Source organism: Sarcophilus harrisii, chromosome X (assembly GCF_902635505.1).
Source record: "Sarcophilus harrisii chromosome X, mSarHar1.11, whole genome shotgun sequence".
In the NCBI taxonomy this organism is placed as follows: domain Eukaryota; kingdom Metazoa; phylum Chordata; class Mammalia; order Dasyuromorphia; family Dasyuridae; genus Sarcophilus; species Sarcophilus harrisii.
This window is the reverse complement of record NC_045432.1, coordinates 61,781,933-61,799,663: the sequence shown is the minus strand read 5'-3', so window position 1 is coordinate 61,799,663 and position 17,731 is coordinate 61,781,933. Positions and strand designations below refer to the sequence as shown.

Here is a 17,731-nt window from a genome sequence, read left to right as displayed (position 1 = left end):
AACTACAGGGATAGCTCCTAGAGATAGCTAGCCCCCAGGGTGGGTGTGAGACTCAACAGCAATAATGGCCATAAAACAGACACCCTATGAAAATGGAAGTTATTTCTACTATGTATGGTCATAGCCAGTGCCTTCTTTTGAAAAAAGAGACTGTCACCCCCAAGAAGGTGAAACCCAATGGCATGAAAAATTCGACTACACACATAAACTAAAATCAAAGAGGTCCCTTTGAGTTGCAGGGGGGGGGGAGGGGGGGAAAGTCCATGTTTCTGTCCCTTAGGTTGTGAATTGTACTGTGCTTCACTTCCAAACTGCCCCCTCTTCGGTTTAGGAGAAAAAGCCAATATATTGGTGCTGGGTACTTTTGGAAAGAAAGAAGAAAGAATAAAGCTGGAAGCCCTTCTCCTCCCCACCCCCATGGCGGTCTTTATATGCGGAAATACAGGCTTCTCCTTTGCTGATTGTGTTTAACTGCCTTTTGTCTCCTTGTCTCCCTCCAGTGTTGCTCAGATGGCAATCTTTTATTCCTTGTACAAACTCATTTGGAAGATGCCAGGCTAGACTCCAGCTGTGTACTGCGATTTAGGGCTTAATACATGTCAGCCTGGTCTTTACACACCCTGAATAAACACAATGAAACTTAACGTTTTAATTGAAGATTGTTACAAGGCAGGACTCCGTTTTCTAAGGGGTGTGTACCCCTATTTGAAATCCACTTCATCTATTGTTTTTGCAAATATTGAAAATTTATTGACGCTCTGTGTCACCTTTTGAGCTTCAAAGGTTTTCAAAAGGTTGCCGCAACCGAAGCGAACACAAATGTATCTGGGACACCAGTACAAACAAAACACAAATCAAATAGCCAATCAGCCCCTACAGACCCCGGCTAACATTGAGCCTGCGCACTCCAAACCAATGTAAAGTTTATCTTCTGAAGGCAGGGGTAGGCAAAGTGAATCTTTCTCCTTTTTTATAAGGCATCACAAAGTACCTTGATGAGAGGCAGCAAGCCTGGAGACCCTCTCAAAGTGAATGATTTGCTCCTAAAATGTCACTCTCGTTGCATGAACAGTTAATGACAGAGATGAGATTCGCATAGGCTGGGCAGGCAGACAAGCACAGAGGGATTCCAAGAAGTCTGCATTGGTGTGGAAGGAAAGCGAGCCCAAATATCCACGCAGGCAAAGGGTGCGAGAGAATTGAGTGTAAGGCAAGGGAATAGTGTTTGGGGTAAATATTCTCCTGTGGTGTTCCGTTCTCTGTGGGAAAGTTACAAGATCTCTTGAGAAAGTCCTCTGGCTACTCTGAGACTACTTTCCTATATTAAAAAGCCGCTCAGATGTGAAAGGAAAAAGAAATCAGATATCCCTTTGGGACAAGCCTTCCTGGGCTAGGAAATCATTGCTCCTATGGCATTCTGGAGACTTCTTCAAAGTCCCAACTTTCTCAGTTTCACATCTTAGCAGGTAAAGGGGGGATAAAAATATTGCTCTAGACAGGATTATGGATGAAAAGCATGTCTTTATTGTCCAGTGTCCTTTCTTGGGTCAGGCAAAGCCAAAGAAATACATCTCTTTTCCTCTTTCAGAGATTATCGTTTTCAAGCGGTTTTCTTTGCTTTTTGTTGTTGTTTTAATGTGATCCAAGCATTAGTAAAAAAAAAAAAAAAAAAAAAAAAAATTAAGTGGCAGTGGGGGAAATCTTCAATAGCTGAAAGTCGGGGTGTTATCAATCAAAATAAAAGAGATCACTGTGAAACAGATGCTATCATTACAAGTAACATTCTGTGCGTCTCTCCAGCCTGACAATTGTTCCGAAGCCCAGAGAGCAAATTCAATTCCACTGAGTGGGGCCCCAAACAGCAATAGCGTGCTCCGTGACAATGATGGACTCCGCAACAAAGGGGCCATCCCTTGCCACTAGAGCACTATTTATTTTGCTTTTTTAAGACAGGCGCTGACCGTGTAACTGATTATTGTATTTTTGCTCACAAATGTCAAAGGCGAAGATTCATATTCTTTTAAAAACCTTTAAAGATGATTATTTGCTAGTGTTATATTGGGTGATGTTATTTGCAGGGTTTGGGGGTTTTTTCCCCTGAGCCTCATTAGAAACCCAAACAGTGAAAGAAAAGTATTTCTGGAGGAAAAGATTGTTGGCCACATTTGCTTTAAATTTGTTCATGGCTCCTCTCGATGTCAAAACAAAAACCAAATTAAAAAAAAATCCCTCACTTTGTATTCAATGCTGAAGACATTGTTACCGAGCCAGCTCCAGAATTAACAGAAAAACCTCAATTAGGACTATTTATAACTGACCTCCAAACAATTAACCTAGACTATTAGGGGAGGGGACATTTATAAGGGTTGTTTAAAAAAAATGATCACAAAGTCTAGAGGAATTTTAGTCAGACCAATTTGGACATGCTGCCTCCACCCACTTAGTCATCCATCACTTATAGTAATTAGTTTGGCTCCCTCCACTGTCATGATGATAAGCGTGACCCCGGGGCTGACTGCTGGTGTCTCAGTCCCTGGAGGCTGCAGATGGATCAGCTGTGATATCATCATTACCAAGCACTCACCTCTTAATGGACAGCAGCTTGTTTCTCTCCTATTCTCTATCCATACTTGCACACTTAGATGGTAGAAATTTAGAAGGGAAAGCACTCTTAGTTAGCATCTAGTGCAACCCAGCCCCAAATGGAATCTCCCCTACAACAAACCTAACGAGTAAACATCAGCTCCTTCCAGAAGACTTCCAGGGACAGGCCTTTCCCTCCTCAAATGACAGATTTTTCTTATTGCTAAAGCATCCTCTTGAACTGTGGTCCAGCACTAAATGCTGAGGCACCTTTCCTGACACCAGACCAAATGTGACTCTTTGGCTCCTTGTTCTGGCTTCTGGGGCCAAACAGACCCAGTCTAATACCTCTTCTGGGGGACAGCCCACCGGTACTCAGAGATGGTGGCAGCTCCTCTTGAACTCATTTATCAAATCTCTTCAAATGATCCTCTATCTGACATTAGCCCAAGGCCTTTCAGCATCCTTTTAATTCTGGTGACTTTGCTGCCCTTTACTTGAGGTTGGGAAAAGTGAGAAGAAACCAAACTCTCATGCCTTTCTTTGTAGATTCATACCCATTGTTAAGTGACCCTTTTACCCCATCCTTTTCTCTTCTGCCCTTTCCTCAGAGGGGATCGGAGAGAAGGAGCCACTGGAGTTTATTTCCATCCTACTTTATAGGGAGAGGTTTTTCTCCCTTAAGAGAACAGGATCCCCGATTCAGAGCCAGTAGAGACCATAGAGGTCATCTCTTCCGACTCCTTATTATACAGATGGATTACTCAAAACAGATTGGCCTAACCATCCATACTGAAAAACCAAAAGACGGTTTTCCATCGATTGGCCAGTCTACTGTTTTCTTCCAACTATTTGGGCCAGGCACTGCAGGTAGACAACAACCAATGGCCCAACTTTGAATGGGAAATACTGTCCTTGGCAAAGCATGTGATGCTTTTAGTGACTCAGAGCTGCTCCCTGATGCAAAGACCCGTCTTGAGAACACAGTTCATATCTGGCTTTGTAGATCAGAGGTAAGAGAGACCTTAAAAGCCCCTCGTTAAAGATGATGCAACTCAACCCACAGAGGCAGAGGGACTTGTCCAAGTGGGCAAAAAGTATCCTGTAAAAATTTAAGCTCTTCAGACACAGAGGTTGTTTTCATTTTTGACTTTATATCCTTCACACCAACACAAAAACAATACAAACAAATGGATTTTAACTAAGAGATATTGAGACCAGTGTCAACGATCAATCCCGTTTCCTTAAAAGTCAGGTCTGGAACCTGTCTCTGCTTTGGAACCTGGTTCCTCAAAGCATATACAGAGACTACAAGCACTGGGAATCTCTTCAGTGATGGATGAGTAAGAATTTTAGAGAGCAGCAGAGATTCTCTTCTCCAAGATTCCCAATTCTTTAAAATCTGGCAAAACTCCACCAATCATCAGAATGTAATGTGGGCACTGGGCTCCTTTGCCTAGCCCAAAATTTTTCCAGTTGTTACAGTCTAGCAATTAATTCGTTATTCCCAACCAAAATCAAGTTAGCATCTTAGGAAACAATATGTTTCTTCCCCTCCCCCGCTGGACATTTTGAATCCAAGGCTGGAGGACATCTTTGGGACTACAGAATGGTCAAAGTGGTGTCTTCCAACTCAGAAATTATGATTGTTAAATCTGTTTTAGTTTTTAGATTATTTTAAATGTATTCTGGGAGAAAAATCATAGCTAAGATTATTGGCACATGGGAACCATTTCTTATCATTTCATATACTACTTGATAGCAGTTTTCAAACTGAGATCTCGCATTATTGAAATCTTGCATTGTTCTTTAACTATTCACCTGTTTGTTTCGGCAAAACTTGGCGGTAAGCATCTTGAGGCCAGGCTCCCTGTCTTAAGCTTTTTTTTGCTCCCCACTGTGCCTGGGATTCATCATATAGCTCTTGATGGAATGACAGAACTGAAAGATGGCAAAGAGCTCTGTTAGTTTATTATTCACATTCTTAAGAGAACCTGAATTCTTAAAAAGAAACATATTACAGAAGATGAGGAGGAACCCATTTGGGCATGACAAGTGGGGCCCCAAGGAAGATATTTTTGGTAACCAGTCTTTTGTTCTGGAAAGTCCTAAGATTAGGGTCTTCCTGTGGGCTGCCTAAGCATCCCTTGTAAGCTTGGGATATTTCATCACACTGAGCATCACTTGTGCCCCAAGGCAAAAGTAGAACCTTTCCAAAAATTCATTGGAGTATGTCAAATGTATGTAGAGAGACAAAAACCTCAAATAAGACTTTCCGGTAGTAGCAAATACACGAGCATGAATACCGTGACTGTCTATGCATTTATTTCCCTGCTGCTTCGTGACTGTACCTTGCCCTGCTGCTGAAACGCTAAAAACAAAGGGAGAGAATGCAGAGGGAGAGGAAAGGGCCAAAGAGCGTTGAGACGGGAAGAGGACCTGCTTGTCAGGCACTTGGGCCACAGGGATCTTCTTCTTCGATGTCTCTTAGGTGACGGTGAGGATTCTCTTAGCTCTCCCTAGCTATGTTACTTCTTTGCTCCTTAATGTTCTCATGAGCATGGACAGAGACAGAAGGGGTGAAAGCAGAGTTCTCTCTCTGTGCTCTCTCCGGCAGCTACCAGCTCTCTATTCTCCAGGGAGCTAAGTGAGCATACCGCCCTGGGCAGCACATGAAGCTAGCCAGTGACAGCTTCCAAGAGCCCAGAGTGGTCGGCGTTGGTTTAGCCTCAAGTAGGTTGGTTTCCACAGCCAAGTGTACACTACATTCGATCTGAACGTTAAAAGCACCTCTGAAACTTAATTTTACAGAAATGCTAATGACCAGAACTAACTACTGAAGGCAGAAAAAGAGAAGTAATTATTTCAACAGATGAAAAGAAACCACAAATGAGGGCTTGTGTCTGACAAAAAGGAGCACAATGACTTGTCTCTTTGTAAGGAAATGCATTTTGTTCCAAACACCATGAAGATCTTACAGTTAATGTGTTTACATGAAAATTACTTTAATTTTGAAATGTGAATCCTGGGGGTGTTTAAAAAAAGAAACTGGAGCTTTTACTCATTGGTAACTAGTAAGAGATTCATCTTGGGAAAATATTTGGTCCAAAATGAAACAAGGGATTTAACACCTAATATATAGTTGCTCTACGATGATAAGGAATAGGAATACATCACAATGGCTTGACTCTTATAGAACAAATTAATAAATGGAAGTCTGATTCCATGCTTATAAAAGAAAACCAAGTGGCTTCTGCTTGGAGAGCATCAGCCACACTCCAGAGTCTCATTTCTTATTCCTATCTGTCCAAAGAAATGTCTCCATGATATTTACAAGTGTTCAAATGATCAAAAAAAAAAAAAGAAACTGAACAAAAGATGACTGACTTGGGCACGTTATTGTCATCTTTATAAGGAGATGATTAACTGGACTGAGTGGTGGCCTTGAAGTCAAAAAGTCCTCAGATGTTTGCTACCTGGACAAGTCCCTTAACCTGTTTCTCAGTGTCGACATTTGTAAAATGATGGTTTGACTCGGTGGTCTCCAGGATTCCTTCAGCTCTAAATCTATAAGCATATGATAATTCCACCCTCCAAATCGCCAATAATCAACATTGTGCTGGGGGATCGGGAAAGATTTCATGTGTGTGTGTGAGATGGCATGTGAGCTGAACCTAAGAGATAGAAGCACAAGCAAAAGCAATAGATAACTTTGAACAAATCTGACAGATCTTTGTAGAAGGCACTTCACTTGATCTCAGCCTTTTTTTCGGAAGGTACCTCCCCTAATCTACTTCAAAGCTCCTTTCCTCGGCCAGACTCAGAAAGGGAGCACCATCCAGAGAATCTCTTGCTGTCTGAGCTTAATAGTTTTACCTGGTATTGAAACTAATCAGGAAAGGGGTCCAGTTCTAGCCAAGGCCTAAAGCTAAGAGGAGGCCAAAAGCACATTCTAGACAAGCACTAAGATCGTGAGGTAGGCGATGGAAAGCTGAGTTGAGAGGCAAGTAAAGAGGTCAGCTGGTTTGGAATATAGAATGGATCAAGTAAAATGATATAAAATGAGACTTGAAAGAGCTAGTGAGAGGCTTGAACTTGCAGGAGCAATAGGGAGTGTCTGACCAAAGAAGGGAGGGATGTACAGTAGCCGCGTGGAAAGTGGAGCGGTCTGCAGAGGTCTAGGCCAGTGGTCCTCAAACTTTTGTTCTCAATATCTTTATCCTATTAAAAATGATTGAGGATCTGTCCAGATCCTCCTTGTTTATGTAGCTTATAGTTATAGATATTGATCACATTAAAAATAAAAACTAATTATGAATTTGTAGACTCTCTGAAAGGATTTCAGAGATTCCCAGGATGCTCTGGACCAGACTTTGAGAACCACTGGTCTAGACAGATGGATATAAGGAAAGGCCAGGGCCAAAGTGAGTTCACATTTTTAAGTGGAGTACCTCAAAAATACACTATAACCTCAGGCAATTCAATTAAGATCTTTGGGCCCTAGTTTGCTGGACTTGTAAAATGGAGGGGGTAGGCTTAGAATATTGGTTTGAGAACATCTCTAAGGTTCCTTTCAGTTCTATGATCCTCTTTTGTTAACAGGAGGAGTGGGGAGGGTCCAGGAAAACATTGCAGCATAGGAGAAGAGTCTCTAGCTCACCTCTCTGCCTCCACTATTCCAAGAAGGACTTAGGAATGCCTGAGTCATTATTCCAGCTCGGGGTAGCAGAGGGAGACAGCCAGGGAGGCCTATGGGAACTGGGGAAAGGGGCTGTCCAGAAAGATTCTCTCTATAGCCCTTTAGCACAGAGACTGAGCTGGGGCCTGTAGCCGTGCACCAGGGAAGGAGCAGTCCTGGATGCAGAAAGAATCAGACCCGATACTCTGTATCATGCAAGGAGCTAGCCAGAAGCTATGTGACTAATCCCCAAGTCAGAGATCCATTGGTGACCAAGGAAGGCACTTGCTGCTAGGCTTGAGTCCAACATGTGTGTGTACCAGGACAAGGACTGGTCACATATTCAGTTCAGATGTGTTCTGAGGCTAGAAGTCTGAAGAGAAGCAAGCAGCAGCTGTGTGGCACGGGAGCTAGAAGAGATTCAAAGATTCTCCAACCCACAGTCTGGGGCAGAGGCCCCAACTTGTACAATGGGGTCATTAAGCTTAAACCAAGAGGAAATCTGCAATTCTCCCTCTCCAAAAGCTGACAGCGGTTACAGTCAGCAATAGCATACTGGTGCTCCAACCGGGGACGATTTCTACGGCCGTGTCATTCAGACCTGACCAATGTGAGAAGCTGGCAGAGTTCAGAATCGGAGTGCACAAACTGTCACACCCTGAAAGTTTGCGGGTTCCTAGCCTTAACTACTCCTAACCTGGTCTTGAAAAACAATCGTCAATAATAATAAACTATGGAAACAGCAGGACCCCCAGAGAATACCAATCAGGATCACACAAGGCATCGGTGGTCCCTTCAGAAGTAGAATGCGTCTGCTCCTAACACAACGTCAATTTGTAGGAGAAGGCTGGAAGAGCGAGTTAATAAAGCACAACTTCCACAATAAAAAGTGAATGTGGTGCCGGGATCATCCAGATGTGGATGTGTCATGACACAATGTGCCCTCAGAGAAATTTTAGAAACCTTGTATGAACTGATGCAAAGAGAAGTGATAACAAGCAGGAAAAAGTCCTTTTCTGTTAAGGAGGTATCTGCAAAAGCATTTCACAGCTGTAGGAGAAGACAGAACGTTCAGAGGGAGTCCCTGCCCAACCCTCCCGAAGTTGACAATCTAACAACGGGGCATTCGGCAAGCTCCTTCTGGTGCAATGCCAGAAGCCCCCAATATATCACATTATGCCAGCCAGCCTCGAGGGGTGGGTCGTGGCAAGATACCAATGTCCCTTAAATGATGGTGAGAGCAACAGCAGGTTGTAGCTGTGGACAAATCACTAAGCTTCTCTGCATCTTAGTGTCTTCCCCTGTAAAATGAGTACTTTTGACTAGATGATTTCTAAAGGCCTCTTCCGGCTGGAGGATCTCTGATCCTAGTCCAATCCGTTTACTCTAAGACGTCCAGCCTCACAACATAGACAGACATGGAACATAGGGGCGAAGCATCTAAGCTGTGGACAGCAGAAGTAGGTCAGTGGAGTTGTGGGTACCAGAGACAGACCCATCACTTTCAGTGCTATTGAGCAGGATGGACATTTTGCTACAAATAACGTGGATCGCAGTCCTTCCACAAAAGCAGCAGCATCATGAGAAAACTTAGGCTGCTGGTTTTGTAAACGTTGCATTTTCAATATTTATAGTGTCAGTCTTCATTCACTCTCTGACAGGGCTGTCAATCAAGCTGCAATCTAGTTTTATAAGACTTTAAACAAAGATCAAGGCAGTGATACTGCTGAGTTCACATTATCTTCCCCAAGATAAGGACTTGCAACTTTTCTTCTGGCCACAGCAATATTAACTTTGTGCCATCCTTCCATAGCAAATAAAAAGCTAACCACTTTGGCATCCCTGATGGGCAGCAAACCCACGATTTCAAACTGTGTTGAAACCTGTGTCTGCTAAGACTGAACAAAAGGACTCAGAGCCTGCTTGCCATCTGTCTTGAAATGTTTTACATGCTCTTTTTGCTCACAAGAGTTTAGCCACAACAGGATAAGGGAGCGAGACGTGGGATAGCATCACTGTGCTTCTGCCTTGAGCCCAATGGCAAATGAAAGGCATCCAGAATCAATTTTGAGAAGCTAATACAATCATTTGGGGAAAGGGGTGAAAGTGTACCTTTTGCAACTTTGTTCTCTCCCTTCTTCCAAAGTCTGGGCCAGTGGGGGCAGGGAAAAAGCAAAAGGAGAGGAAATCACTAGAGTGTGGGACTCACTCAAATGTGGATTTCATAAGAATCGTTTTGAATGTCATAAAGATCAAGACTCAACAGTAAAGGAGGTTTTAGGCCACTCCGACACAGTTGAAGGTGAAACACTGGCTATTGCTCAAGGGGCACTGTGAGATCAGCTACAGAAATACTAGGCACTGAGACACCTTTGACCATGAAAGAACTGACACTGGCTTTGGCTCTAACACGGGGAGCATTTATTTTGCACCTATTATGTGCCAAGCATCAGGGATACCAGTTAAACAATGACAACCAAATAACAGCCACTGTCAATGCATTTACATTTGACTCGGGCCAGATGGGTAAAGCTCACCGCATGAAGTGCTGGACTTAGAAGAGCCTAGGAAGCTGAAGTCCAAATTCTACCTTCCACATTATCTGAATAAGTCTTTATTCTTCTGAAGTTTTATTTCTTCAAAAAATAAATTCAACAAAACAGGGGCAAACTGATAGAAGTGGGCTGATTTTGACAAGTAGATGTAGATTCCCTCCTCTATCTATATAACCCAAGCAGTCTTCTCAAGGGGAGAGAGAGTCAGGTGAACATCCACCCCCAGGAAATCCACTCCTTAATTGAAGAAATGTGACCATATTTAAATGTTTTTCTTAGGATTCTGCAAATTGGAAAAGCTTGATAAATAATAAGGACTTTGGGGGGGGGGATCGTTACTGCTCCTCAGACTCCTCAGGCTGTACGATCTTTCTTTTCAAAGCTCTTATCACTAATTACAGCATTCCTAAGAAAAAATCCATTTATCACCTTAGAAAGATTTCACGTGATCAAAAGCCATACAGTGATGCTTGGCTTCTAGCATCAGAGTATCCATTGATTACCCATGTCTATGGAAGGTGCACCATAACACAGAGACTCCCAGATCTGGGCTGATTCCCTGAAGGGTTGGGGAGGAGAGAGAGGGACCCTTTTGTCTTGCCACTGAAATGCATGGAATGGTACTTGAGGGGCTTTCTCTCTCCAAATTCAAATTCTGTTTACCTGCATTAGAATTTATTTGAAATCACAGAGCAGAGAAATGGGCTTGGAGAGTTTGAATTCAATATATTAACACTTAGCACCTTCACTGAAATTTAGGATGCAAGGACAAGTGACAGATTGCTGGTTTGTTATCCTCGTTGTATTTCACTTGAAATGGAGGGGGTACAGAAAGGTAGTTTTTAAATCATGCCCCAGGCAAAATACATTAGGAAAATCTGAGGAAAAAATTGTTCCAGTCAAGAAATAGACCAATAATACATAGGAGGTTCAGCCTCAGCAGGAGTGATTTTCCTCTGAATAACTGAAAGCCCCAGTCAGTTAACACCCTGTAACCTTCGTCAGCACAGACAAGAGCCAACGGTTCCATGAGCATCAAGGTTGGTCATTCCTTTCCATGCTCCTTGCCTTGAACCCCACAATCAATCACTCTCTGGGGTCTTCCAGGGAGATGGTGGGCATTTGCATGGACCTGGAAAATAAGTTCCTGGGTCTTTCAGAATCCTTACTTGCTTGTAAGGCTTAGCTTAGCTGCCACTTCTGCCAAGGGATCTTCCCTGCGCTTAACTTGTTCAGGCTCTCTTCCCCTCCAAATTACTTTGTATTCATTTAGTGGGATGCCCAAAACCCAAGCCCACCTCCCAAACGGCATGTAAAATTCCTTGAGGATCAGACAGAGGCTGCCTACTTTGTCTTTGCACAGCTCACAGTGGCTTCTATATAGTAGGGGAGTAACTAAATTATCTTCATACCTGGAGTACCTGTTTCACAGGGATGGAGCAGGGGGTGAATGAGATCATCTCAAAAATTCTTACCTTTCTCTTTTGTTTAAAGGTTTACAAATCACTTTTGGAAACATTCTCTCTCTTGATCTTTCCAAAACCCCATGAAACGAGTGCTCAAGATTGTATTGCCATTTAACAGATGAAGAAACTGAGGAGCTAAAAATGGCTCTCTTCCGACCCCAGGTTGAACAGTAACCTTTCCATTAACTCCATGACACACTAGAAAAGCTAATTATGAAGTAGGGCACATACGTGTACTTAAAAGTAGTATCTTCCAATTCTGGGAGAAACAAATATCCTAGTACCTCAGAGGCTGAGTGTTGGCTCTATCAAAGCCTTGTTTTGGTCTCTGATTAGAGAGGAGAGGTGACTAGATAAAAAGTCCACGGGTATATGATGGAGATCACGAAAACAAGGCACGAAAATCCCTTTATGTATGTTCTTCTTTGTTGATCTACTGGTTGGCGAGGCCTATTAGGATGACCTATTGGTCTAATGAACAGGACACAGTTAAAGAATGGGCAGCTTCGTGTGTACTCCATAGACTCTGTCACCTAATATATGAACTGGAATCAAGTAATAAAAAGATGTGTAACTTGTGTATGTTTTGATCTCTTTAAAAAAAATAGATTTACTGTATCAAATTGCTTACCTTCTGAGAAAGGGAGGGAGAAGATTTGGAAATCAAAATTTTTAAAAAATTAAAAATGTTGTCCTCAAATCTGTCTTGACAAGCAATTGAATAAAATAAATTTTTAAAAATGCTGAAAAATTAAATAGAAAATAGGTTTGAGAGAAAGTAGCATGGCAGAGGGCCAGCTTTGACTCACAGAAATCTCAGTATCAATTATTGCCTTGAAGAGATAGCAGCCATGTGGCCCTAGGCAAGCCACTCAACTTCCCCGGGCTCCCCCTGGAGCTCTCAGACACTAAATTACAGAACTCTTGTGTGGAGGAAGTTCTCTCCGCCAATGGGATCTATTAAAACCCAAGGCATACAGATGGAGTTCAGAGCAGGCTGGCTGTTCTAGAACTTCTGTTGTAGATGGGTGGGGAGAGGAGGAGGAGAGAAACTTCAAATTAATAGACTCCTAAAGATACAATTTCATATCACTGTGAAGACAGCTACAATTTCTATAGCGTCTCAAGGTTTGCAAAGTACTTTTTGTATGTTTTGTCTTTGGTTCCTCATAACGACTCTGCTATTATAATCATCCCCATTTTACAGATGAGGAGACAGAGGAGCCAAAAGAGGTTAAGGGACTTGCCCATAGTCATAGAGCTACTAAGTGTCTGGGGAGGATTTGAAATTGGGTCTTTCTAATTCCAGGTCCAGCTCAAAGGGCCACTTAACTGCCTCCAGGCATTGAGAGGCTGAATCATCGAATGGCCATCTTCTCGGTCACACTGACCCGTGATAGCATCCTAGACCTTGAAAGGCCAAACTCATCCTCTTTTGTACTAGATCCATTTGAAGACGTGTGGATGTAGGAATATCGTAGCATTACTGGGCTTTTTCACGTGCCTCAGAAAGCACCGAGACTCCATCTAGCAGAATGCATCCTCTCATTCTTTGAGAGGTCAGAACAGACAGTGGAGTAACCATGGCAAGTGGGGACCCTGGGATGAGACCCAGCATGACATTCTGTTGACTGAGTACTAAAATCCTTGAAAATGCTGCTTTGCAAAGTTAAAGTTCATTAGATCATCACCTATCAGAGCTGATAGGGACCTTTGAGATCACCTCATGGAACCCCTTCTTCTCCTCCCTTTATTGCGATAGAAACTGAGGTCCAGAGAGAGTAAATGCCTTGCCATGGTCACCCAAGGAGCAAACTGACTTTCACATTCAGCACACTCCCCACATAGAGCTGCTAAATCAATGACCTTTACTCGATGTATCAGTTTTCATATTGTTCTAAATGGGCAAGGGGGGGGTATTCAAAAAAGGACTGTTAAGACAAAAAATTTGTATTGCTAAGTTTTAGTGTTTTTTTAAGAGCACCAAGAGGTGTCCTCATCACTGAAAGTGCCATCAGAAACCAGAACGGCCCAGCAATCCCACTTCAGACAAAAGTGTGAAGAGCCCTGCGTGGGGGGCAATGGTTTAGAGTGATTGAAGAAGGTTTGCAGAGATTCAAGTGGAGCTCTTTCCTTCTTTCCATAATATCCTTTCATTCGACAGGTTTAATGTGATCTTGATCAACAAAAATGGAGAGTCTTTAAAAATATTTTTAGGATTTTTGTTTCCTGTGGCAAACATCATTATTTATCCGTTTTGAAAACATGCCGACGGCTCACAGATGAAACGTACAAACCCTGGCACAAAAAATGGCAGAGAAAATGGGAAGCTCTCCCTTTTTCCAAAACTCTTGCCTCAAGTTCACATACTGGTCACGTCCTTATCTCTCAGCCCACACAATGTTCCCCGCCACTAGCAGAAATCCTCAACGTTTCTCCAGAGCCGATGTGGTGGCACAGAAAAGGAAGCCTTTATCGCTACCAGATACTGCTTCCTCCTTACCTGATTCTCCATAACACTTAGAGTGGTCTCAAGGGAGTGGGGAAACGAGGACCTGTCTCAATTTTTTTCCCTTTCCTGTGCCTCTACTTTGTAGTAACCTTTACATCGTGGTCTCATCTATTCCGTTTCCGATGTCCAACCTCATGCTAAATGTTAGCTGTTTATTTACTTCATCCTATCTTTGGATTAGGGACTCCCCTTGTTCTATGGTGGATATTATACAGAAGGACAGGGTTTTAGTTTCTGCCTTCCTGATCAGTGCAGATAAAGGGAAAAGACAGTCTCTGGGGCCGTCTCAGTGCTTAACATAAATAGAAAAATATAGCTGTGCTCATCTGGATTTGCTTCCTAGGAGAGAAAACTAGAAACAATCAGTCAAACTCAATGGAGGTTTCACATAGCTGCAACTTCTCTTGTATGAAATGAGGACCTTGTTGATAAGAATTGAGGTTTGTAGGCCAAAATCTAGGGGATGGCCATCCTGGCAATCCAGTCTGGAAAGGGGGGGTAGCCTTGGCAGTGATGAGTGTGACAAGAAGTGGGAAGAAATGTTTTGACCTTATTAATGGGCTTCACCAAATTGAATGTAGAAAGCTCTTGGGGATCTGATGAATATTTATGAGACTGTAACCTCCCATCCTTAGAGATCTGCTAGTCACAATCTCAGGTAACTCACTCAACCTCTCTGCTCATCAGTTCATCTGTGAAATAGGGTTAATAATATCATCTACCTAGCAAAATGGTAGCTTTTGGACTCAATGGGGAAAATGTTTCTAGAATAATTCCTGAATATAGAATTAATGCTTAAACTAGCTCATATTATCTAGACCCTGGGCACTTCATTCTCTCTCTCTGCATTCAATTTTCTCTTTTGGAAAAGAAGGGTTAGCTGTTTGCCAAGGTCCGATCTGGCTCAGAATTCTTTGCTCCTATAAAAGGCAGAAGTTTACTGATGTAGGAAACATTCTACCTTTAAGTGTGGTGAACTATATATATTTATCTAGGAGACAACTCTAAAGCCCTATGCTCAGGCTATTACTTCCAATCACGGCACAGAGTGGGTCACTGTGTCACGAAGAGCTCTCTATTAGTGGCTTTGGCCTCCCTCCTCCTCATATATTCTCTCTTCGGTAGGCAACCCAGAGGACGTGCTATCCCCCAAGCGTGTCCCCTGTTTGCCCTGGCTTTGCACAAACACTTTCCCCCATGTCTGGAATGGCATTCTTTCCCCAGTTAACCTCTGTTAAAACGCTTCTATGATCCCATTAGTCAGAAGCCTTATGCTTACTTGTGCCCACTGCTTATAGGCTGCACTAGATTCGGTGTTCCTTGAGGACATGGGCAGTATTGCTCAGGTCTCTACAATGTCTCTGCATGGGGCCCTTTCTCACCATTTACGTGGCCTTCATCATTGCTCACCAGGTTGACGACCACTGTCTCACACTTGATCTCCCTGCTCTGAGACAGTTGCCGTGTTGACACTGGTGTCATGGCAGGGAGCTTCAACGGTCCCCTGTTATCATGAGGATAAGAGAAAACCACCACCTTTCACCTTTCTTAACGTTAATTGACTGCCAGTGTCTCCCCTTGCCCAATTGCTTCCAATATCTCTTGTCTGTATCTCGACTGTACGAGTGTACATGGTTGCTAGCATGCTGTCTTCCCCGTTCAGCTCTGAGCTCATTGAAGGCAAGGACTGTCTTTTGTCTTTCTTTTCATTCTCAGTTCTTAGCAAACCTGGGGCATAGTACACACTTAGTAGATGCTTCTTAACTAATAGTGTACAGATCATTTCTCTCAACACGAAACAAGGTCCTGCGGAGGAGCGACTATTTTGTCTTTGTGGCTGAGGTCAGGCCGTAACAGGGGCCAAAGAAATGCTCTTTGCATTGAACAGAATACTCTTTTGACTCCTACAGTATCAAATGTATGCTAGCTGTGGGCCTGGGATTATTAAATCATTCTATCCTAGCTGCATATCCTTTAATATTCACCCTCCACTACTTTCTCTTTTTTTAAACTTTGTCTTTTTATTTTGTTTACTAAAGCTTTTTTTTCTTCAAAATATACACATGGATAATTTTCAACATTCACCCTTGCAAAACCTTATGCAGTTACAAAGAGATGGGTGGTTTTGTTTTTTGTTTTTTAAACCATCTCTTAGCTTTCCCTTTCCTTGAAATCCCTTTTGATCTGTGCATGTCTGAGGCTGCAGGACAGCCATGTCCCAAGTTGAACAGCAAGTTCAATCTCTTCTTAGGTGTAATTTTGCACTCTTTTACCCAGAGGGCAAAATACCAGGTTGCCCACCAAGCCATATGTGGAGGATATCTAGTGTTGCTAAATCCTACATACTTCCTTTTTCTTGTCCACAATCCCTCCACAGCCTCCCACCCCAGGAGTCAGAGCTACCAGCAGGGGAGATTTCACCTTTCCAAGCTGTCCATTTCCCCTGTCATTTGTATTCATTAAACTACTTGCTATTTTCTGAGGGGGGGGGGTGAGAATGCTGTCAAATGGAAAACTGGCGTGATAAAGGAAAAGTAAAGGACTGCTTTTAGAATGGCATGTGGAAGATAAATCTAATCAAAGGAGCATGTCAATTAAAGGAGTGGGGAGAATAATTGGCGATTGAACTTCTCTATCCACTGGCCTCCAGCCTCTTTTCGACCAGTAGACTCTAGATTTTTAATAGCATTTTAATTTGTTTCCCTCTACATCTGCATCTCCCTTGACAAAGACGTTTGTCAATGAACACAAAGTGACATCCTCAACCTCTATGGTTGTCTATGGGCAGACTCAAACTTCAATGATTCCAGCTGTCTCTGTCAGAGGAATGTGAGCCCCCCGGGAGGGCAGGCACTGTTCTGCTTTCATTTTTGTGTGCTCAGGGCCTTGTGCACAGTAGGTATGAAACACACATTTGTAGAATGAAGACTATTCAAGTCATATCTTTGGTGGGCTTCCCAAAAGTGGAGGTTGAAAGAAAGGAGCAATTCTTCCTTTCAACAATTCAAGGGTCTGTGGTTTTCATCATTGTGGTTGCTCCCTTCCCCGATCCCAGTCATGTGCCTTTCTTCCTTTTGAAGACAGTTTTCATGAGTTACTAGAGTGAAAAACGAGTACTAGGCCTCTGCTGCTGAATGTTGCTCATTTTAGCTAGGTTGACTCTCAGACAACAGACACGTGGGCCTGTCATCAAGCCCAGACTTAAATCCTTTCTAGCTCTGTAGGACTCAACAGAGTTTAAGCTAGGCTATTGTAGCCCTCAGGGACACGGGAGCACAGCTACACTTTAATGAGGCATCAAACAATCTCATAATCCTCTAATAAAGCTCAGAAAATTTTGAGTTTCCAGAAAACTTTTCTCATTTTGGTATATGTTATACCCAGCCAAACATTAGTGATGTTCCCTATTCTTTAAATAAGGGGAATGAGGCTTGAACCCAAGGGATTCTTAATTTTGGTGTCCTACTATCATGCGCCCATTCAGGGCAGGATACTGCTCACTACATACGGCCTCACCGCCTCTGTCTTCCTCCCTATAGCCTGCTTGAGGTTTGGCTTACAGCTAGTTCACCAGAGCCTATGGATGTTGTTTCCTGGGAGGTCAGGGCTGCCCAATTTCCTTTTTCACCTTTCCCTACAAAAGGGGAGGGGGCAGGACTAGAGAGAAAAGCGGGACAGTTCTTTACCATGGAAGAAATATTGCTTCAATTCCCATTCTTTTCTTTGTTTTACCTTTCATTTGTGGAATTATTTTGCCATTTGTCTAGAGCTGGCAGTGACCTTAGAGGTCACCTAGTCAAATATGCACATTTTGTAAAGGAGGTAGGTCACTGAGGCACGGAGAGCTAAAAGTGCTTTGGTACTTTCAGATCTCTATCCCTTGTTTCTGATTTATTTGCAATTTCTCTCTGTTCTCTCCAGCCTTCATTTCTACTTT

General features: G+C 42.9%; 1 protein-coding gene across 4 annotated transcripts in view; it reads right to left on the bottom strand.

Annotated features, from left to right (window-relative positions):
- Positions 1 to 17,731, bottom strand: part of DACH2 (dachshund family transcription factor 2) — a 426,169-nt gene that overhangs the window by 38,529 nt on the left and 369,909 nt on the right. The window contains exon 8 of one of the 4 annotated variants that reach the window (XM_031944518.1): positions 4,405 to 4,524. The exons of the other annotated variants lie outside the window; for them this stretch is intronic. Coding sequence (XP_031800378.1) covers positions 4,405 to 4,524 — 120 coding nt within the window. The remainder of the gene's footprint in view (positions 1 to 4,404; positions 4,525 to 17,731) is intronic. 4 annotated transcript variants of the gene reach the window in all.